This window comes from Venturia canescens, chromosome 2 (genome assembly GCF_019457755.1).
Source record: "Venturia canescens isolate UGA chromosome 2, ASM1945775v1, whole genome shotgun sequence".
NCBI classification, from domain to species: Eukaryota; Metazoa; Arthropoda; class Insecta; order Hymenoptera; family Ichneumonidae; genus Venturia; species Venturia canescens.
The window spans coordinates 1223855-1242797 of NC_057422.1; the positions used below are offsets into that span (position 1 = coordinate 1223855).

Below are 18943 nucleotides of genomic sequence, written 5' to 3' on the forward strand. Positions count from 1 at the left end.
TATTCACCAATGTCAAAATGTGATATGAAAGTAAAAATCCAGAAACTAACGTATCTCCAAAAAAATGTTGAATCAGTCAACGAATGAACGGGGGGTAAAGGAACACGCATAGTCGAATGTATAAAAAGAGATTCAAAAATACACAAGTGTTGATCGTATAAAATACCAATACTTTATTTTCAATCCACTGTGTGCGAGTCGCCACGCACAAGTTATGTACAAAGATGTTGCGAGAGGCATTTACAAATTACAAGTTGCAAAATTACATAATTAAAAAAAAAAAAAATTCTTTTTCTTTTTAATCAATTACGAGTAAACTAAAATTAAAAGTAATCGTCTAAGTGATTCTAAGGCTAAAAAAAGTAGTCGATTTGGGAATCGATGAACTCGTGTGTGTTTTGTGTAACGATATTTGCATGTATCAGTGTGAAAGTGTGTGAACGATCTCTGAGGTATATCAGCGGTTATCTTTTATTGCATTCAATGAAATTTCACATACGCGCGACTTGTATACCGGATTTAAAAGTAATCTTTTTCTCTATATCTCTCAGGCCTAATTTTTCATCTCAGGGTAAAGTTTATTTCATTCATAAAAAAAAAAAAAAAACAAAAATGAAAAAGGGCGGCAAAAATTATGAAACGGTCGGGTGTCGCGTGAAATGTTTAGTAATGGACGCGAGACACTCGGGCATCGGAACTATGTGGACCTTGATCGAGCAGATGAAAATCGAGAAGCAAAATCGAAAATGCCGGAAGAAGGAAGCTCGTTGAAAAAATATTTATGCGGAAAGAGATTTAACGATACAATTTAAAAAAAGTAATGGAACACTTAAAAAGATGGACATAAAAAGAATAATCATGTTGCAAAAATCTCGGTATCTTCGTCGTCTTTGCTCATCGATCGCGTACCCGGAGGTCCTCGTGTTTAAGGTATGTGCGGTTATTTCTCTTTATATGTTTGTTCTCTTTTCGCAAAAAAATAATTGTAAAAAAGAATCGGAACAAAAACGAACGCTAGAATGTGCTCACACTCACTTCTGTCGTATCAAAAATTACGTTCTACAGCAGGTGTCCTGCGCTTTACAATTTGTATTTTTTTTTTTTCTTTTTCCCGTTTTCACTCGCAGCTATGCCAATCTATGGAATAATGAGGATAATATATACACAAATGTATATTTATATATATATATATATTTATCGGAAATACGACTCTATTGGCAGTTAATTTTTACAGCAATTTCGTATTTGATATTATTGTTAAACAATAACAATATCTAAACGATTTGCTGTCCGATTGAAAGAAGAAAAGACCGCCCCTCGGATGTACTACAATTTGGTTATGATTTTTCTAAAGTAACTGATCCGCTGCAGCACTGAGTTTTGTTTTTCAACCCCTTACATTTCTTCTTCCTTCATCGTACAATATATTCTCTTTTTCTTCTTCTCTATCTGTTTCACGCGCCCTCTTTTCCGCCTTAAGTACAAACCATTTTTGACTATCCAGTTTTAATTTTTTCGGGGGAATCCGGAAATTTTTTTCATACTTTTCGCCCAACAAACTCTGCTCTTAGATCTCGCCAATGACAAACAATAGATCGCTAATTTTTTTTTTCTTTCTCAACAAGCATCGAAGGAGCGTGAGAGCTCTAAAGATCTCGAGGTTCGAATGATCATATTGTGGTTTCCAAATAATGAGAAAATTAATAAACAGAGAAACAATTAAACGTTATCCAATGAAAATTGAACATGTTTAATCGCCGAATCGTTATTGAAAACTACTATTAAAGAAAATCTTCGGCAACGCGAACAATCTGTAAAAATTTTATTTTGCTTTTTATTATTTTTTGAGTTATATAGAAGTACCATTTTTCGGAAACAATTATACAACCAACGAAACTCGTAGAGAGAAGTCGAACATTTTGAAGCGCAAAAAAGAAATTTTTTTCTCCAACGCACCACTAGAGTATCGGAAATTCGTCGGAAAATTTTCGAGCGGTCTCTCAAAGGCTCAGCCGAAATTTCAACAATATTACTTGTATAAATAAAATTTGAATATATATTCAAATCGGAAAAAAACATACAAATGTGTGAACTCTATTTTTGGACTTCAAAATGTGCAATCCCTTTTAAACACTATAATAATATGAATGATAATAATAATGATAATAATGATAATAATAATAATAGTAATAATAATAATGATAATAAAATAATCTTAAAAACGAGTAAATCTTATTCGTACAAACGGCTCTTAAACCCTATATGATATTTACAACACGGACATAAAAAAGAGAAATATCCAACGAAGCGCCTTTCGCCGCTCTAATTTTTTTCTTTTTTTCTTCCTTTTCAGTTTTTCTATCCTTCGGCTTTCATTTTTCAAAAAAATATATTATATAAACATAATAGGTAAAAAGAATGGAGAAACTATTATTTGTCTCCTTCTTTAGAGCTCCTCCATCATTATTCAAAAAACATAGCTCAAAAAGATGTTTTTCTTCAACATTTTCTAATCATTCTTTTTTCTGTCCCTCTTTGAGCTTACGTTTAGCATGCTCCATCATCTCATATTTCCGTTAGTACTCATGTACATGCACGCGCGCGCACACATACACACATACACACATACACACGCACGCACGCACACGTGTACAGATTTAAGCATACATACACAAGCACACATTTACTCACGCACACACAAGCCACGTGACACACTCGGTCGGGCTTAAGACTGATCGCTGCAGGAACCTCAATGGAATATACAAAGCGTCGAACTTCGCGAGCTGGGAATATTTTTTCTCGTCTGAATTTTTGTGTTTTCGTAGATTGCTTTGAGTAGATAAAAATTTTTCATGTCAAAACACGAATCGCAGGTTATATATCGAAAAATGTCCGATTGCTGTTTTCGTTTGTTTTGCATTTTCAACTTTTTACGTATGTACAGACGCTAAATGACTCGATATGACTATATTTTTATCGTATTGTTTTTTCTCTTCTTCCTCATGTTTTTTTTTTCCTTTTTTTCTCGCTTTCATAAACATTAATAGTATCCGTCAATTAAAATTTAAGGTTATACTTAGACGATAATGCGTTAAAGCGTATTGCATTGCCTTCCCCCCCCCCTTCCCGAAAAAATGCACACCCTTTTCCCGTTCTCCCTCGTGTTTAATTTTTCGTAGTTTCTGTTCGTTTTCCTCCTGATCATTCTGTCGATATTTTTTTTTTGTTTGTCGACACGTGAATTTTTCCTTATTCCAATAACAATTCTTATTTTTTCTTGCCAGAGGGTGTGCATTGCCCCATTTCTCTAAGTTTCTCGGCGCTTCGCGGGCGAGCCTCGAAAAATTTTCGTACGTGAAAACGGAAGTAAGTCTATAATCATCGTTACTTTTCAAGACTTTCCTTTTTCTTCATCTTATTTTATTTATTTTTATTCCCCGTTGTGCATCTAATCTCTCATAGTTATTTGAAATAACGAGCCAGGTTTAGAAATGAACATCTCTAACATCAGTCGGTGTTCCGGCTTTCTCGTGTTCCATTATCTTCTCCTGGCTCGTGCTCTGTTCCCCCAGTGGCCTCTGGTGTACTCCGGGGTTACCCATCATCGACGTTGTCGAGGTACTCGTTGATGACGTCAACGTTGACGTCGTGCCACCCTGATGATGATGGTATTGATGATGATGACTACTGATCCCACGCGCCTGTGACACCATCTCCTCGATTTGTTCCAAGCACCCTTGCAGATAGTCCTGTACATACGAAAAAAACACAACCGTTCAATATTTTATTCTAACAGAAGAAACAGATGAACATCCCAAATTAACAAGATAATAAACAAACAATGAGAAGCTAAAAATTTGGATCCATCATTTCATGACCTGAAGGTCAGGAGACCAAATTTCATAACGAACTAGAATGGAGCGAGAGAACGATTCTGGAGACTCCAAGTTATGAATGGAGATGGTGGGTGTCGTTAGATTTAGAGGACACAGAAAGAAAGAGAGTGAGAATTCCTTGGTGTCTCGGGAGACAGATGGGTTGGAGGACACGCAGATATTGCGTTTATAGAGGCCATGAACCCCATGCAAAGCCATTCATGCAGTTTATTTATGCCCAGATCCCCTTCTCTCTCTCTCTCTCTTTCTTCTTCTTCTCTTCCGTTGACACTCATCTGGGCTCATCTCTCCTCTTGTATAGATATTATTTGAGAATATACCGTTGGCAATGGCGAGGATTTTCTTGCGAAAACATGTGCCAGGCACCTGCTGCTCTCATCTTTCTCTCTCTTTCTTTCTTTCTTCCATTCAATCATATGGTTTTTGCTTAAAGTCAGAGAGGACGTACCAGGATGGGGTTCGGGGCATTTCCTGCGGATGCGAATCCGAGAGAAAGGATGGGAAAAAGAGAGGGTGCTCGAAGAAGGATATCAAAAAGATTCAGTTCTCTTTCTACTCGAAAAAATTCAAACTATAACGCAAGCTTCACTTTAAAATGATATCTACTGTTACTATTTCCCAAAATGACAGTATTCAATAAACCTTTAGGACGATTATTCCAATTGAAACAAATGAGACGAAAGAATTATCTGCAAGAAAAATCTTTGCTGCTTGGAAAATCGACTTGGACGAACCTGTTCAATAGCTGTGATGCGAGTGAGCTCATCCAGAAGACCGGAAAGTCCGTAGCCGCTCTTCCCCGTCCAATCGAGACCGTGTAACGCGGCGGCTACGCTCGCCGCTGCGATCATGCTCGGTGTGTACATTGAAAATTTGTATTCTGCGAAAAAAAAAACGAAAATTAATTAATCGAAGAAATGAAACTATAAATAAACGGTAAATAAAATGATGAAATATCGATTACTAGTGATGGAATCTCCGTTTCGACAGTTTTTTTTCCATAAAGCCTTTTGCACCGTTTTAATAAATCAATAAAGCGGGGAAATGTTTGAAAATTGTTAAAAATAAAGATCGGATAATGCCTAGTTTGGCGCGTGAGAAACAACAATCATCTCGATGATGTTGAGATTGCAACGCGTGTCTTAAATGGCTCGAACGGATGAGCGAAACGTCTCCTCGTGTCGTCTTTGCGAGGGCGACGTTTTTGCGAGCTTGCGGCTGTAATAACAACCATCGAGAAAGACCGAGTGAAGTTTATAAAATGGCCGATTTCAATAGCGATATATATGAACGTATAAAAGTACGGGCAAAGAGGAAGAAAGGGAAGAAATGCAGCGGGGAGAAACGTCGGTGGCCATGGACACCGCAGACGTCCAGGTATTTAAGACCGAGCGCGTATTTCCTTCTCTCGCTCGCTCTTTCGTGCCCTTTAATTCTTGGCCAGACTGCATTCGCACGATCGTCGCGACGTGCCCGAAGCGTTTATACATCATCGGGAGGTAAGCGTAAATCGATTCTTATCAAACATTGAAAAACAAAGAAGAAATTGAAAAACGAGCACTCAAACAAGGTCAAAAAATTAGGCTAAAATAACACTGAAAAGATGTTTTTGAAGAAGCCGAAATTCGCGACGAATATGTCGTTAATGAAATGAGGTCAGAAGTATGAAATTCAAGTACGATTAATTTTCCATGCCAAAATGAATGTTGATCGAGCCAAAGTTTTCGAGACTCACCTCTCGCACTGAGGGCTATGAAGGTCTGGGCGTGTCTTCTGACCATCAGGGAATCCCATGTCCGCGGATCAACCGGAAGACGCGTGAGTATGTGAAGAACAAAGTCACCCGGTGTGACTGCCGACAATTCCCATTTGAGCTTCGACACGACGAGCTGTTCCCACCTCTGCAAAGAAAAACAGCGAGAAAAATATTAAATACGGAGAACAAAGATTGAGTCCGGGTACTGAGAAAAATTAATGGCTTTTCTTATGAATGATCGAACTGCGAACATCCTCTTCATTTATTCACATTCCGATCGCATTTATTTCGCCGCTGCCGAATTTTCGTACGAATATTTCGAAAATTATTTAATCCTTAAATTGGAAATTCAGCTCAAATTGGATCGCAAAACCGATCGCGATTTTAATCCAATTTTTTTCTTCCACGTACGAAGAAAAAATAGCAATAAGAAACTCGCGTGCGTAGCCAACGTAGCGTGGCGTTCGAGGGTGCGATATGCAATACGAGAGTGATCGTAGAGTACCGAGAGAGCATGACGAAGCCCAAATGTTCCACTCCGCAGCACGTTCTTTGTTTCATTCAACAGGCCGTCGTTCATTTTTCATTTTTTCCCTCCATTTTCCTTCCTCCTCCCCTTACTCCTTTTCCTCCTCTACGCACTATGCCGTACACAAATTACTACAAAGTTGTACCTACGGACGTGCCAAAGTGTCCACGAGCTAATTGAGCTCGAATGTGTATCTTGAAGTTAAAAATAAGAGAAAATTGTTTTGGCAGGGTATCTTGGCACATGGGAAAAACCATTTTCTTATTTCATTTTCATCGGATGAGCGAGGCAACTTGAGAATAATTACGAAGAAATTTTAAATAATCGAATGCAAAGTTTCCTCGCTAGAAAATAGAGATTTTTGCTAGCGCAGCGACGAAAGAAGAATGTTCGGGGGGAAGGTAGAAAAAGGTCTGTAGGACGGCGCCTGGGAGCAAGGTGTTTACCATTCCGACCCGAAGCGAGGTACCACGCGATGAAAAAGGACGGAGAAAGAGAAAAAAAATGAGTGGCTGTATATTCGGGGATTCTGAGAGCGAGCTGCATAGTTGGCAACAAAAACGAAAATCATGGTTTCTCGGTCCAGCCAGTGCGAGTTCCTCGAGCTTTGGCGCAGTCCCCGTAGGTACAGAAGTTTTCGTAATAAAAATTTTTCAAAATTTATTACCTTGTCAAGCCTCCGAGGAAAATGAATTTTCAGGAAAAAATGTTCGAGTATGAAAAAATGGGGGAAAAAAGGGATTCGAATTGTCACAAATTAAGGCTCACTCCGCATGAATGGCCGAATATAAAAATACGAGGATGAAAGACGATGCATCGGACGAAAAAGGATAAAAGAAAGGATGAAAAAAGAAGAAGGTAAGCGGAGATGAGAAGCTGTGCAAAAATCCGACGCCCCCGTGTTTTTGATCTGCGAAAGCCTCTCTTCGACTATTACACACATATTTCGATGTAGAATTCTTGTTTGCTCTTTTGCTGGCCGAGTGTACACCCGCCGAGCGACTAACGCTAAATTTCTTAGCGAGAGAATGTTCCTCGAAGAATTCACCTTTCTGGAAACATCGGGGATCGCGCTTCGGCGCTTTCGTCAGCAAAAGAGACGGAGAAGGAAAGGGAGACGGGGCTCTCGTCTCTTGAGACCGAAGCTGCCTTTTTTCGGAAGATAATCTCCAGAAAAAAGTAGAATCGAAAAGTGCACAAGGAGGCAGCAACTTCCGGGAGAAAAAACTTGAGTGCTTGAGTAAATTCTGTTTGCTTTTCATCGCGGTCTGACAAATAAAGTAATCGAGGAGAGTAAAATGTGCAATATTTGATCTAAGGATTTTGAGAATATGCGGATTCAGAAAAATTCCAGCAACATTGTACGAAACGGCCGAAAAGTCCTGGCGATTCGTCACCCCTGAGCCCGGGGATCCTTCCAAGAATTCCGCTCCGAGTTTGTATGCCCATGTTCTTATTCCTTCTTCGAAAAAAATGAGAGAGCGAGCGGGGCGAAGGAAGCAGCGAGGAAAAAAAGCGAGACCATCTGTCATTGAGATGTGACGAGAAAACGTGCGAGGTCAGAAAATTTAACCTAAAGTTCGTCCGAACTTTCCAGTCCTGCAGCAGGAAATGGGTGGTAGCAAACACCCTCGAAAATATCGAGATAAAACCAATGAAGGAGAATCAAGAAGAAGAATCGAATGAGAAACTGGGGACAGAAGTTTCTGGAGTCACGAATTCGGCGAGTTTTGACGTCACATCCGCGTTCGGTCATTCGGACGAAAGTACTCTCGTAAATTCGTCACAAAAACTCGCCCATAAAACCGGTAATCCTCAGTTAGAAATTAGGAGGCTCGCCACGTTTCGAATCTGTGTAAACGTCAAATGAAATATGATTGTGGAGAAGAGCGTACTAGAAAAAAAAAAAAAAAAGCAGCGAAAACGTAGCGCCTGAATTCAGTATTTTTGAGATGATACGTTGAATAACTTTTCATAGTGATGTATTAAAATCTAGAGTTCGTATTGGAGCTAGAAGAGTACTCGTCGATGGCCTTCGCTCGGTCACCGCCCCCACTAGCGTCACCGAATCTAATACTCACGCACACGCATACGTGCACAAGTGAATTTTTTCAGCTCTGTTATATATATTACTCCGCAGTTTCGGCAAGAGTCATCAAAGTCTGGAAATAACGATTCGTAGACTAGAGCGCCGAGTATTCCGTTTAACGATTTAAAAAAATATCAATAATTATTGAATCGATTATTTCGACAGACGTTTAATAACTTCAGCCATTTTTATAAAATTTATGTATTTGTACAGAAAGCACACGTAGATCCTCCATGGGGGCTACGAGCAACTTTGTATTTCGCCGAGACCATATGTGAGCTCCAAATTTAAGGCGGCGGTCTCAGGCAGCGCACTTTACGATATCAGCGATCGACCCTGGGGATAACCAGCTGCTGTGGTAAACTCGCTTTATAAACATATCGTTTGTACATACTTATAGATGTATACGTACAAATGTGAAAAAAAAAGTTTAAGTCTGCAAGAGTTGAGATAATCGATATATTCGTGGAGCCCAACACGAAAAATCTAACTCTCATACGAAGATTCGGTACTCTCGGTTAATCTTGATAGATAGCAACGGATTATTTGGCCAGTACGAAGAATCTCGTTGCCTTCTGGATCGATGAAGAAATGACTCGTTTCATTTCTGTGCACATTTTCCATTTTTCTCTTTACTCGTGTTCGGCCAAAAGAAGAAATTCGGATGTTCGTCAAACGCTCGAGCCTGTTCGATTTGCATTTTTATGTCGTTTTTTGTCGAATCAAAGTGTATTTAATTAAGGCTGCGACGTGGCATGAATGCCACGTCGCAGGTCCCGCATTTCACAAGTATGCGTGCGACCGTGGTCTCACTTTTTTCGATTTTTTTTTTGCGAAACCTATTCCTCCGAGCAAATATACCGAGTGTCCCGACAATCGGGCTCATGTCTACGGGAATCTGCCTGAAAATCCTCGAGCCGATGAAAAAAAATGCTCGCAGATGCTTCTCGTTTCTGCCTCCTGCCAAAAAAATCCCAATTTTACATGTTTTTTTATCCTCGATCTGTACGCACTCGTTGTTTCAGCAGCCGATTCGCGGCATTCGCGGCACATCTGGGGCACCCCCCGTGTGTGCCTACATGAATTCATTTCCTCGTGGCCTCGACGAAAAAGTTTCTATGCGAAATACATCGGCCAAGGCTCTGCTCGCCTGCGGCTGAGTCGGCTCTTGACGTCTCCAATCTAATATCCAGTTTTACAAATTTAATGTACAACGGTCCCGGAGGACAGAAGCACCGTTTAAAAAACAACTTTCGAGTGTTTTTTCGCCATTTTTTGTTGATCCGAAAATGCTGGAGCAACGAGTCCCGAAATTGCATCGAGTTTCATTCGGATGTCGATTCTCCTGACGTCTGTTGCCTTTTCTTCAATTTTCGATTTGATATTCCTCGAAAAGTGGCGTATTCCGGTCACCATATGTTCCTGGTGAACGAGTTCGGCGGATACGATACAACAACGAAGCGTGCATGCACGTAGGTGTACGCGCGTAATTATGGGACTCGATGACTCGCAACAAAAAGTCCGATGAGCAAGTTTAATGCACCTGTATCATCGAGCTTCAACATTTTTTTAAATGCTTTCAAAAGCACGAACAGGTGGCTCGTGCTTCACTCGATGTGGGCCACGAGACTGAAGACGATTTCGGGAGGCAATGAGAGATTTTTCCTCTCAGGAATTCAGTGCTCACCTTATTTTTACATTTCTTTTCGTAAATAATAAATTTCTCGTTGTCACTCCGATAAGTTCATCTGGTAATCGAATTAACAAAGATCGATTTAAAAATTTCAATACGGGAATAATGAAAAAATGTCGCGTCAAAATTTTAAGGCTCGCTTTGTTCAAATGAACACCGGTCTCGTACGAGTTTCAGTGCTTTTCCCGTCTTTGTGTACGAAATTTGCAACCAAGGACGAAAAATATCTCAAGAATATGTTTACAGCTTCGTAAAATCCATTCAATACTTATAAAGTTCGCAATGAAAGATTTTTTTATCGAAAAATGGTGATTGTTGGGTTACTTTCACGATGGCAACGTTGCAACCGCGCGCTTTTCGAAACCGCAGACTACATTTTCCGATGCACGCAACTGACAGTAGGGACTTGCAATAAAATATGAAGGAGGGGTGAGAAAATATTGATGGAATTGTGAAAAACTTGTTTTTTAAACGTTTCTGTCATGTTTTAATAATGCCAAAGGTTTCAACTCCTTAACACCTTGAATGAAAGAAATAACGAGAGGAGTAAAACACTCGAAGGAGCAAGAATAAGTTGGGCAAAAAGTCAGCGAATGGAGAGGCTAAAGGTGCTGGTGTGGAGAAGAAGGAAGGAGCAGGGAGCAGGTGGAAAGCGAGAATGAGAGGAGCGCGACACGAGATGTGGCTTTTTGCCGTTTCTCTTCTCTTTTCACCCTCTTCCCTCTGCCTCATTTATTTTTCTGTAAATGAGTACGGCGCGCGCCGGATTGCAGATGCACGAAGATTCAAACGGCAAATTAACGTCGCGATACGCGGATAATGTGAGAGTGATAAAACGACACTATCGGATGAATAACCGATTCGTTAAAATTGATCGATTGAAATAATGTCGCGCCCGAGGAAGGTATAATTTGAAAAGTTTTTTTTCCCTTAAAAGTGGGCTGCCAAGTGGAGGTGAAAACGACGAAACGAAATGAAAGGCTTCCACCAGCTGTTGCGATAAAAGTGATCCTCCCGTGTGTAAATAAACAAAAAAAGTCAACAACAATGACGGAAATGCGACTGGAGGGTGGGTGTTACGAGAATCTTTTTGGTGAGCCTAAAGTAAAATGCGCGCACACCTCAATTCCCTTTCTTCGTTCAACTCGCGACCCCCTTCTTCGCTTTTGGACCGAGATTATGTTATTTCTCCTCGATGTTTTCTTCGCTTTAGAGAGAAAAAACGGGAGGGTTGTTGCATTATGTAGGAAAGAGAACGAGGAACATCGCTCGCTATTAAGGAGAAGAGATGCAGGAGCAGCTGGCCGAGTTGAGCACGGGCCCGGTGCTCGACATAGACGCAGAAAGGACTGGAGAGGGAGAGAGGAAGAAACACCTTTCGTTTCGTGGACACCACCTGGCTATCACCTGCTCTCTCGATTCCTCGCTCGTCGCCGCTCCTGTGAGTCGATCACTGCGGGCCGGAGGATCACTCTTTTCTTCATTATCCTATCATCATTACTGTCGATGCTGGCTTTATTTACCCAAAGCAAATTAATGGAGAAATAGAAGTCTCGGGAGTGGTATTTTATTCGTGGGGACTGGCAGTCCGAGGAGACCGATCGTCACAGCAGTCAGAGATTTTATTAATTGACCAATTATTGTTTTATTTCGAATTGTTTCTGCGGCGCGATGAAGAAAATGAGAACGTTCGAATACGCCACGATTTCAGATTGGTTTCGACGAAAATTCGTAAGACTGCTTGGAGACAGCAAATTTTCGCGTGCACCTGGCCGAGTTTTATTCATGACGCTGAAGTTTCCAACGTTGGAGTCCAACGAAATGATCGAAAAAAACTCTCCAATAATTCCGGTAATTCTCCTATTTTGTTCCCTGCCAAATTTGCGATTCGTAGTTTTTCAAGCTGCACCAACGATTCGTGAAATAAAAAATTGGTGAATTAGAAACGTTTTTTTCGTTCATTTCGTTGGACTCTAACGTTGGAAACTTCAGCGTTGTTTTTATTCTGACAACGGTAATTGCGCTCGAAAGGTATTCGTCGAAAGGTACCGTCGGAATTTTGGCACAGCAGGCGTTTCAAGGGTGTTGGAAGGGATGTTTGGAAAGTTGGCTCGAGCGAGCCAACTCCCCATTCTTGTTGCGCGCCCTGGAACGAGGGCGCCATAAAACCCGACAAGCCCTATCGCCTCTCTCATCTCGTCGAGGGATTTCACCTCCGCGTTATTTCCTCTCTTCTCCCTTCGAGCCTTCGCGCAGGGGGTGAGTTTGAACGCGCCGGACAGACGCGCACGCATCGAGGGCGCATGTATCCAGCGAGAAGTGCGAGACTCGGCGCAAGCACACCTTGCACTTTGCACGAACGTTGACAAGTGCCACCGGAAGGTGTTGGAGAACGTTGCAAAAAACGGTGCAGCGGCGCGCGTTTCCCTTAATTTATTCTCACTTCCGTTTTCCGATAAGTAAATCGACAAATTTGGCAGGTGTTGCGGGATTTTTTGCGCCCTGCGGCACGCCGCTCCGCGGATTTTCATTACCCTCGACGTCCTCGTCATTCCTCGCCATTTTTCAGCCCGGTTTTTTCGCTCGTTCAGCTCCGTTCTCAATCGCCGCGGAGTTGAACAATCGAGAAAATATTTCTCTTCCTTTCACCGTCGGCTATTTAGCTCGAGCGTTTTTTTACGCACGTACGATCGTATTAAATAATAAAACGCACACGAAGATATACAGCCCCGATATCAGCAGCGTTATCTGCTCAAACTCCGACGCTCTGGTCGCTATCGTCAACCGTTTGTTTGTCACGAGACTCTCTCTTTTTATGTGCAGCTTCCACAGCTTTTTTCAATTCTTTCAATATTTAATTTCTACCGCGGGCGGCTGTTTTGTTACGATTGTTTATCCTCGGTGTTTTTTTTCTCTATGAAACTCCTCGCAGGCGTTCATTATTCGACGCGAACGATCCACGGGAATGCGAGACACATTTTTTCCCGGCAAATTTCATGACGTAACACTCAAACTCGGAACGAGCGGAGGAAAGAAACAACTGCGTCGTTGTATCGCTATTAGAATTTCACGAGGAGCCTGGGGCCGATGGTATTTCGCGGGGTCAACGTATCGTTCGACTCGCGGGCGTCGCGATCGTGCGACTGAAAATAAAGAACAATACGAATGACTTTTTTTTCTTCGAGCCCCGAAAACGAAACGTCAGAAGGAATAATTTGTTTGCTTTTCGTTGACAATCCTGCATAAATTCGATGCGAAAGTTTCCATTAATGAGAACAACAATGAGTGCTCGGGTCCGGCATGATTTTGACACGAAAACGGGGGGAAAAAGTGTGTGCCGCCAAACTTACCCAAAGATCGTCGAGGGTGATTGAATTGTCGGTGTAGAAAACTAGCATTTCGGCTGTGAGCGGACCGGGCTCGCGGAGTTTCGACGCGAGAAGGAGACAGGCCGTACCGAGCAGTTGCAGCTGAGACTTCCTTATGGGGCAGATGGATAAAAATCGGTCGAGATAGTTCATCGACAGCGGGAACACTTCGTCCTGGCATTTTTGTTCCTCGCAGACCTGAAAAAGCATCAAAACGGTTTATTCACTTAACGGATAAGGAAAGAATTCAATGAACTTTAAAAAGGCTGAATAAATTGGAGAGCAAAAACATGAAACTGGAATCAACTGGCTTCATAAATAAGGAGAATAAGCCAATAAATTAAAAATTCTTCGAAAGCACCTTCGCACGTTCGAGTCTCAAGAAAATTTTCTCCAAGATTGGCAGCGTCGTTAAAATTTTCAACAGCTGCCATTTATTGCCACAATTTGAATAAGAGCGAAGGAAAAAGTCGCTTTTTCGCTGCCCCTGCTGGTGCTGGTGTCCAGAAAATAAGAGTACGTGCGAAAATATGTAATTTCGAATGCCGAGAAGCGAAACACGTGGCCGATGCGAAGCGAGCTCCTCGCTTAACCGTTTCTGCCTCTTTCCAACGCATTTTTTCCCCCCCGTGGTACACCGTTTTTTATCTTTTTTTTTCCGGCTAATAAACCGCTCCTCGTCACAAGGATTGTTGACCAGGCTAATTTGAGCTTTAACCGGACAATATACCGGGCATACATATTTTAAGGCTTCGTCGTAAAGGACCGCGAGAGGGCTTGTGACCTTGGGTCTGACGGGCTTGCCGAAACGACGTTCGACCATGCGACCCTCATTTTCCCCAAGATCCCTTTCAAGTACAGTCTCCATAGGAAATATCAAAACTCTCGCAAGATTTTTCACGTGTTGAACGTTGAACGAGAATTAGACAATTTTTTATCCACCGAAACCACGAATCGTTGCACAATTCACGCTCCTCTTTTGTTCTCACATCTGGTCAAGCATGACGCTGAAGTTTCCAACGTTGGAGTCCAACGAAATGATCGAAAAAAACTCTCCAATAATTCCAGTAATTCTCCTATTTTGTTCCCTGCCAAATTTGCGATTCGCAGTTTTTCAAGTGCGCCAACGATTCGTGAAATAAAAAATCGGTCAATTGCAAAAGTTTTTTTCGCTCATTTCGTTGGACTCCAACGTTGGAAACTTCAGCGTCGTAAGTCAAGCACGCTTCACTCGGGGCGCGCGCACCCCCGTTATTTCCTCAACTCCCAAAAATCGAAACAACGATAACGCAATTTGAGGATCGTCATTAAAATAGTTAGAAGATGGAACGAATATTGAGGGAATGACGAGGCGATACAACGAGAGCGAAGTCGCGGGGGTGGCTATACTCGAGTGAAGGTTTTTAAGGACAGATGCGGGGCCTGCGCTCGTCCCGTGCACGAGTCATCGAATTAAAACTGACCAATAATTATTCCAAGTATCGAAAAAGTGAAAAACAAATATTTGTGGTTTTAAAAGCGTTGTAAAAAAAGCAACGTTCGTGCGGAGCTATATATTTGTAAAATTACGAGGCACCGTGTCTAGGGCATCTCGAAATAATGAAGGGGTGGTTAATGAGCGTGACCAACAGACCCATCTTGCTTCACTTCTGCACTTCATATGCATATACGAAAGCATATACACGTATATATTTTCCTCTTGTCCATTCGCATCATCTCTCACACCCCTGGCAATTATCTCTTCGAAAAATACATACGCCAGTCGCCAATTAGCAATGCCTGAGTGTTTTGTGCCGCCACTTAGACTTGGCAGGCTCGCTCCCTCTCTCTCTCTCTCATTCTATCTTCACTTTTGTGTTTTAATCGCGAGTTATTATTCATAAATATGATCGATTGAATAATTCATATCGACGAATTTCGATGGCCTCTTTCGACTCGATTTTTTTTTCACATTTGTCACATTTTACGTCGAGAGAAGACGACGCTGAAGTTTGCAACGTTTTTTTCAAGTCGTTTGGTTGGATTTCGATGTTGCGAAGTTCAGGGTCATGGAGGAAATAAATTATCGTGATTCGAGTAATTTTCTAATGATTATTTGACGATTGAGAGGCGAGAGGCGCGATATTTTTGGGAGGTTAAATAATTGAAAGGAATGAAAGTCGTGCGCTGCGCGAAACTCGACTCGAGAAAGGCTCTCGTCGCTCCAGACCCGGCTCGCCGGCCGGTTATTGTTCGGCGCCTTTCCAGGACACCCGGTACACTCGTTTTTTTCTCTCCCCATCGTAAGTATACATTCACATACGGTGAGAAAGTTTCCAAATACTTCGGACAATGTAGTACTCGATTACACGAATATTCTCGAGGCAGGATGAAATAAAAGAAAAAAAAAAGTGGTTACTACATTGCACGAGTCACGTTGCGACCTCAAGCGAGAGTATAAAGAATTTTTGACTCGCGATTACGAAGCCTCGGGGACTTTGCTGACTCGGCGCAAACTTCCTCGATTTATATGGTGCGCGTCAAAAGACACTCACACTTTCCGTACAACGCTTGGCTCGTGTGTATATTCTGGGGAATCGTCCACGAAAAAAAAACGATGCAAAAAAACACACACACACACACACACAAAAGGATTGATGCTACAATCGTTTTCTTCGTATTTTGTCCTTTATCCTTTTAAAGTTCGCTGCTTCCAGAAATTTTGTGGACGACGAACGACGGCGTCGCATGTTTATCAACAATTCACCGAGCAACGGCTACTCCCGAAAAAAAGAACAATAAAATGGCTTATCTCTCAATCTTTGACGGGCCCATTAAAATACGTTACGAAATTCTCAGCATTTTAGTTATGTTTACTACTTTCATGTTTAGTTTTTGTTTTTCTTTTTTTTTCAGAGCCTCGAGTCAATTTGTTTTTTCCAGCACTTTTCGTTTATCAATAATTTTTTCTTTATTAGTCCATTAATAATGTCAGCCTTGAAATATTAATATTTTTTTATCGAAGAATAAATACGCCGAATGTTTTGTCAACCCAAGAAGTAGATAAGGTTTGATAAATTATTTTGAAGCGTAGTTTTGTTGAGTACGATTCTTGTGATTCTGCGGAATTCGACGAATACTCGAAGCAACAGGTCGCTTTACCACCCTTTCCGAGTATTTTCAATAGCGACAGCTCGTCGCTACATTGTCGCGACCGAAGGATATTTACTTGGAAATATAAATGTTTAAAAAATATTTTCTATCCGATAAAATACTTGGATTTGAGGAAAGTTAATGGTGCCAAGCCCCGATATATGGGTGAAACGTTCATCAAACGAACGATGCTTGAGGAATTTGGATTTTTGTTTTTAAAAAAAGAATTTGATCAAGGTTTTTTTCTCTCGGTTGAATTTTTGAAATGAATGTACAAAAGAAGCATGAGGCGCATCGTTGTTTTCCAAAGTTTTTTTTAGATACGTCTCGAGACGAAATTTAGATTGGTGATTTTCACAGTTTAAATGGCGAGAAAGCAATTTTTCTAATTTTAGATGGGCGAGAACTAAATTGGGAGAAGAGCAGCGGCGGTGAAGAGGGAAGAAGGAGCAAATTTAAATCGCGATGTCTCGTTGGTGTGTGTATAGAGAAAGAGGACAAGAGAGAGAGAGAGAGAGAGAGAAAAAGTTTGTCGAATGAAAGAAAGAATAAAAGACAGTCAACGGACACGTGGACCGGAAATCGTGGCCGGCCGGGCACAGAGAGAGAGAGAAGGTAAAAAACCGAGCGAACGAAACTCACCTCCAACATCCATTCGGCGACGATTTTGCGCATGAGCGGCGAAATATCTCTTTGAACGCACTCAAAGTACGAGCTGCTCGGTGCGTATCTTTCCTCGGTTTTAAGTAAATTTTGTAAGACCCTTTCGTCGTTGAGTAAAGCAGGATCAGAGTAAGCTCGACACTCGTTGTTTTGCGTAGTTTCGCAGCACAAAAGATCCATTTTTATTGATTATTTTGAATAGTCGAACTTACGAAGAAATTGAATCGGATGTGTGTTACTTGTTTGTTGGAAAACGTTTAAAAGGAACGTGATAAGGTTCAAACGCCGGAAGTGGCAGTTTGGTGGAGCGCTTGAGGCGTCGTCTTCCGTCTGTCTCGTCCGCAGCACGTGGCTGCGAGTACGAACGCAAAGAAGAGAAAACGAAGCGAAGAATTCACAAATGTAGCACTCACCGGGTTTCCGAATCGATTGAAATAACAATTGTTATCCAGTCCAGTTCACTGACCGGAAACGTACATATTGAAACACTTTCAAGGTCGAAATCACGAGATCGCGCACCCAGGCACTTGTTTTTCTTCCTTTTTCTCTCACCAATTCGAACGAAATTCGTAGATGGAAACAAAAACAACACTGGGGAGAGAGAACAATGTGGTCGTCGACCTCCCGTAGACTTTTTTGCCTATATATTTCTCGGTATTTGTACTCTCGCTTTGCATCGGATAGTGTACAGATGATAAATATTTTCGAACGAGCGAGCAAGCCAGAGCGAGAGCGAGACAATTTTTGACTCACGTTGTTCACAAACACTTTTTTTCCTTCACGCTCGTGTCCGCAGCTCCCTTGTCTCAGTTTCTTATTATTTCTCTTTTTTTTTTCTTTTCGTTTCGACGAGAATCTTCGAGCCCGTTTAGATCGAGATTTAAAAGAATTGCAGAAAAAAAAAGAGTTACTAGACACTAAAATAAATTACAGATTTTTTCGAGCGTATTAAATATATTTCCCTTGTTTATTCTTTGTTTCACGTATCTTGGATTCATCATCCGATTTATTTATAATAGTAATAAATAAGCGTAATTAATTTTGGATCCTTTGGAGCGTTGCGATGATCAGAGATATATATATCTTCTTATTATTTACGATTATTGAACGTTCTCGTACAATAACAGGTTGCCCGGCTAATCAATTCGATTACGTAGTACAAAAAAATTAATCGAATTTTAAACTGTTCCTCGTATAAGTTATCAACGTATTAATGTTTGTCTTGTTACTGTTGTTATTTTTTTTTCAAAATTCAAATACACAGCGAGTTCGTGTTTCGAGGGATATTTTTAAAAACCGTGCTTCTGCCTGTACGTGTGTGGAACGAGTGAACGAGTGTAAGTGTGCGTGTGTGTGTGTAAGTGTAAGTGTGTGTGTGTGTGTGTGTGTAGTGTGAGATTTAAAGTCCGTTTCCGAGATTCTCGCTGTGGGAAGCAGGGAGAACCTTTTCACTTTCTCACGATCCGACACTGGCGGCTTACCAGGTCAGAATGCCGTCGTTCACTCGTCGTTCACGATTCACCAAGTGTCGAGCGGTCGAGCAAGCATGGAACGAAGAACGAAAGACTTGCCCCGTGACGTTCCGTTCTTCTTCGCCGCCGGTTTCCCCACCACGATTACCGCTTTTCCCACCAAAAGGTCCCGTCTCCCACCAGCTCCGATCGGCGCCAGGGCAAATGTTGCCACGTGATACCCCTCGCCGGCTGTTCTACACGCCGCTCGCTCTCGCTGTGTGTGAGAATGCCGGCAAATTATGCTATAGTTTGTCCCGTCTCTCGTGCCACCCCAGCTTCGGGGCGCCGGTTCCCCACCCAACA

At 41.6% G+C, this 18943-nt stretch overlaps 1 protein-coding gene across 1 annotated transcript; it reads right to left on the bottom strand.

Moving 5' to 3' along the window:
- Positions 1-149: 149 nt before the first annotated feature.
- On the bottom strand, positions 150-18675 carry CycD (cyclin D). The gene is made up of 5 exons (XM_043412276.1): positions 17106-18675; positions 13314-13529; positions 5632-5797; positions 4631-4776; positions 150-3749 (listed from the first exon to the last, which is right to left on the bottom strand). The coding sequence occupies exons 1-5, from the start codon at positions 17304-17306 to the stop codon at positions 3486-3488; spliced, it is 993 nt and encodes a 330-aa protein (XP_043268211.1). The 5' UTR covers positions 17307-18675; the 3' UTR covers positions 150-3485.
- Positions 18676-18943: the final 268 nt, after the last annotated feature.

What these genes read in the sequence shown, in the direction of transcription:
- CycD (XM_043412276.1), bottom strand. Translation starts at nt 17,306, where the DNA reads ATGGATCTTTTGTGCTGCGAAACTACGCAAAACAACGAGTGTCGAGCT. An exon ending in CATAGCCCTCAGTGCGAGAG is followed by an intron (nt 4,777 to 5,631) that starts GTGAGTCTCGAA and finishes TTTTTTTCGCAG; the next exon opens with AATACAAATTTTCAATGTAC. An exon ending in GCATCACAGCTATTGAACAG is followed by an intron (nt 3,750 to 4,630) that starts GTTCGTCCAAGT and finishes TCGTATGTACAG; the next exon opens with GACTATCTGCAAGGGTGCTT.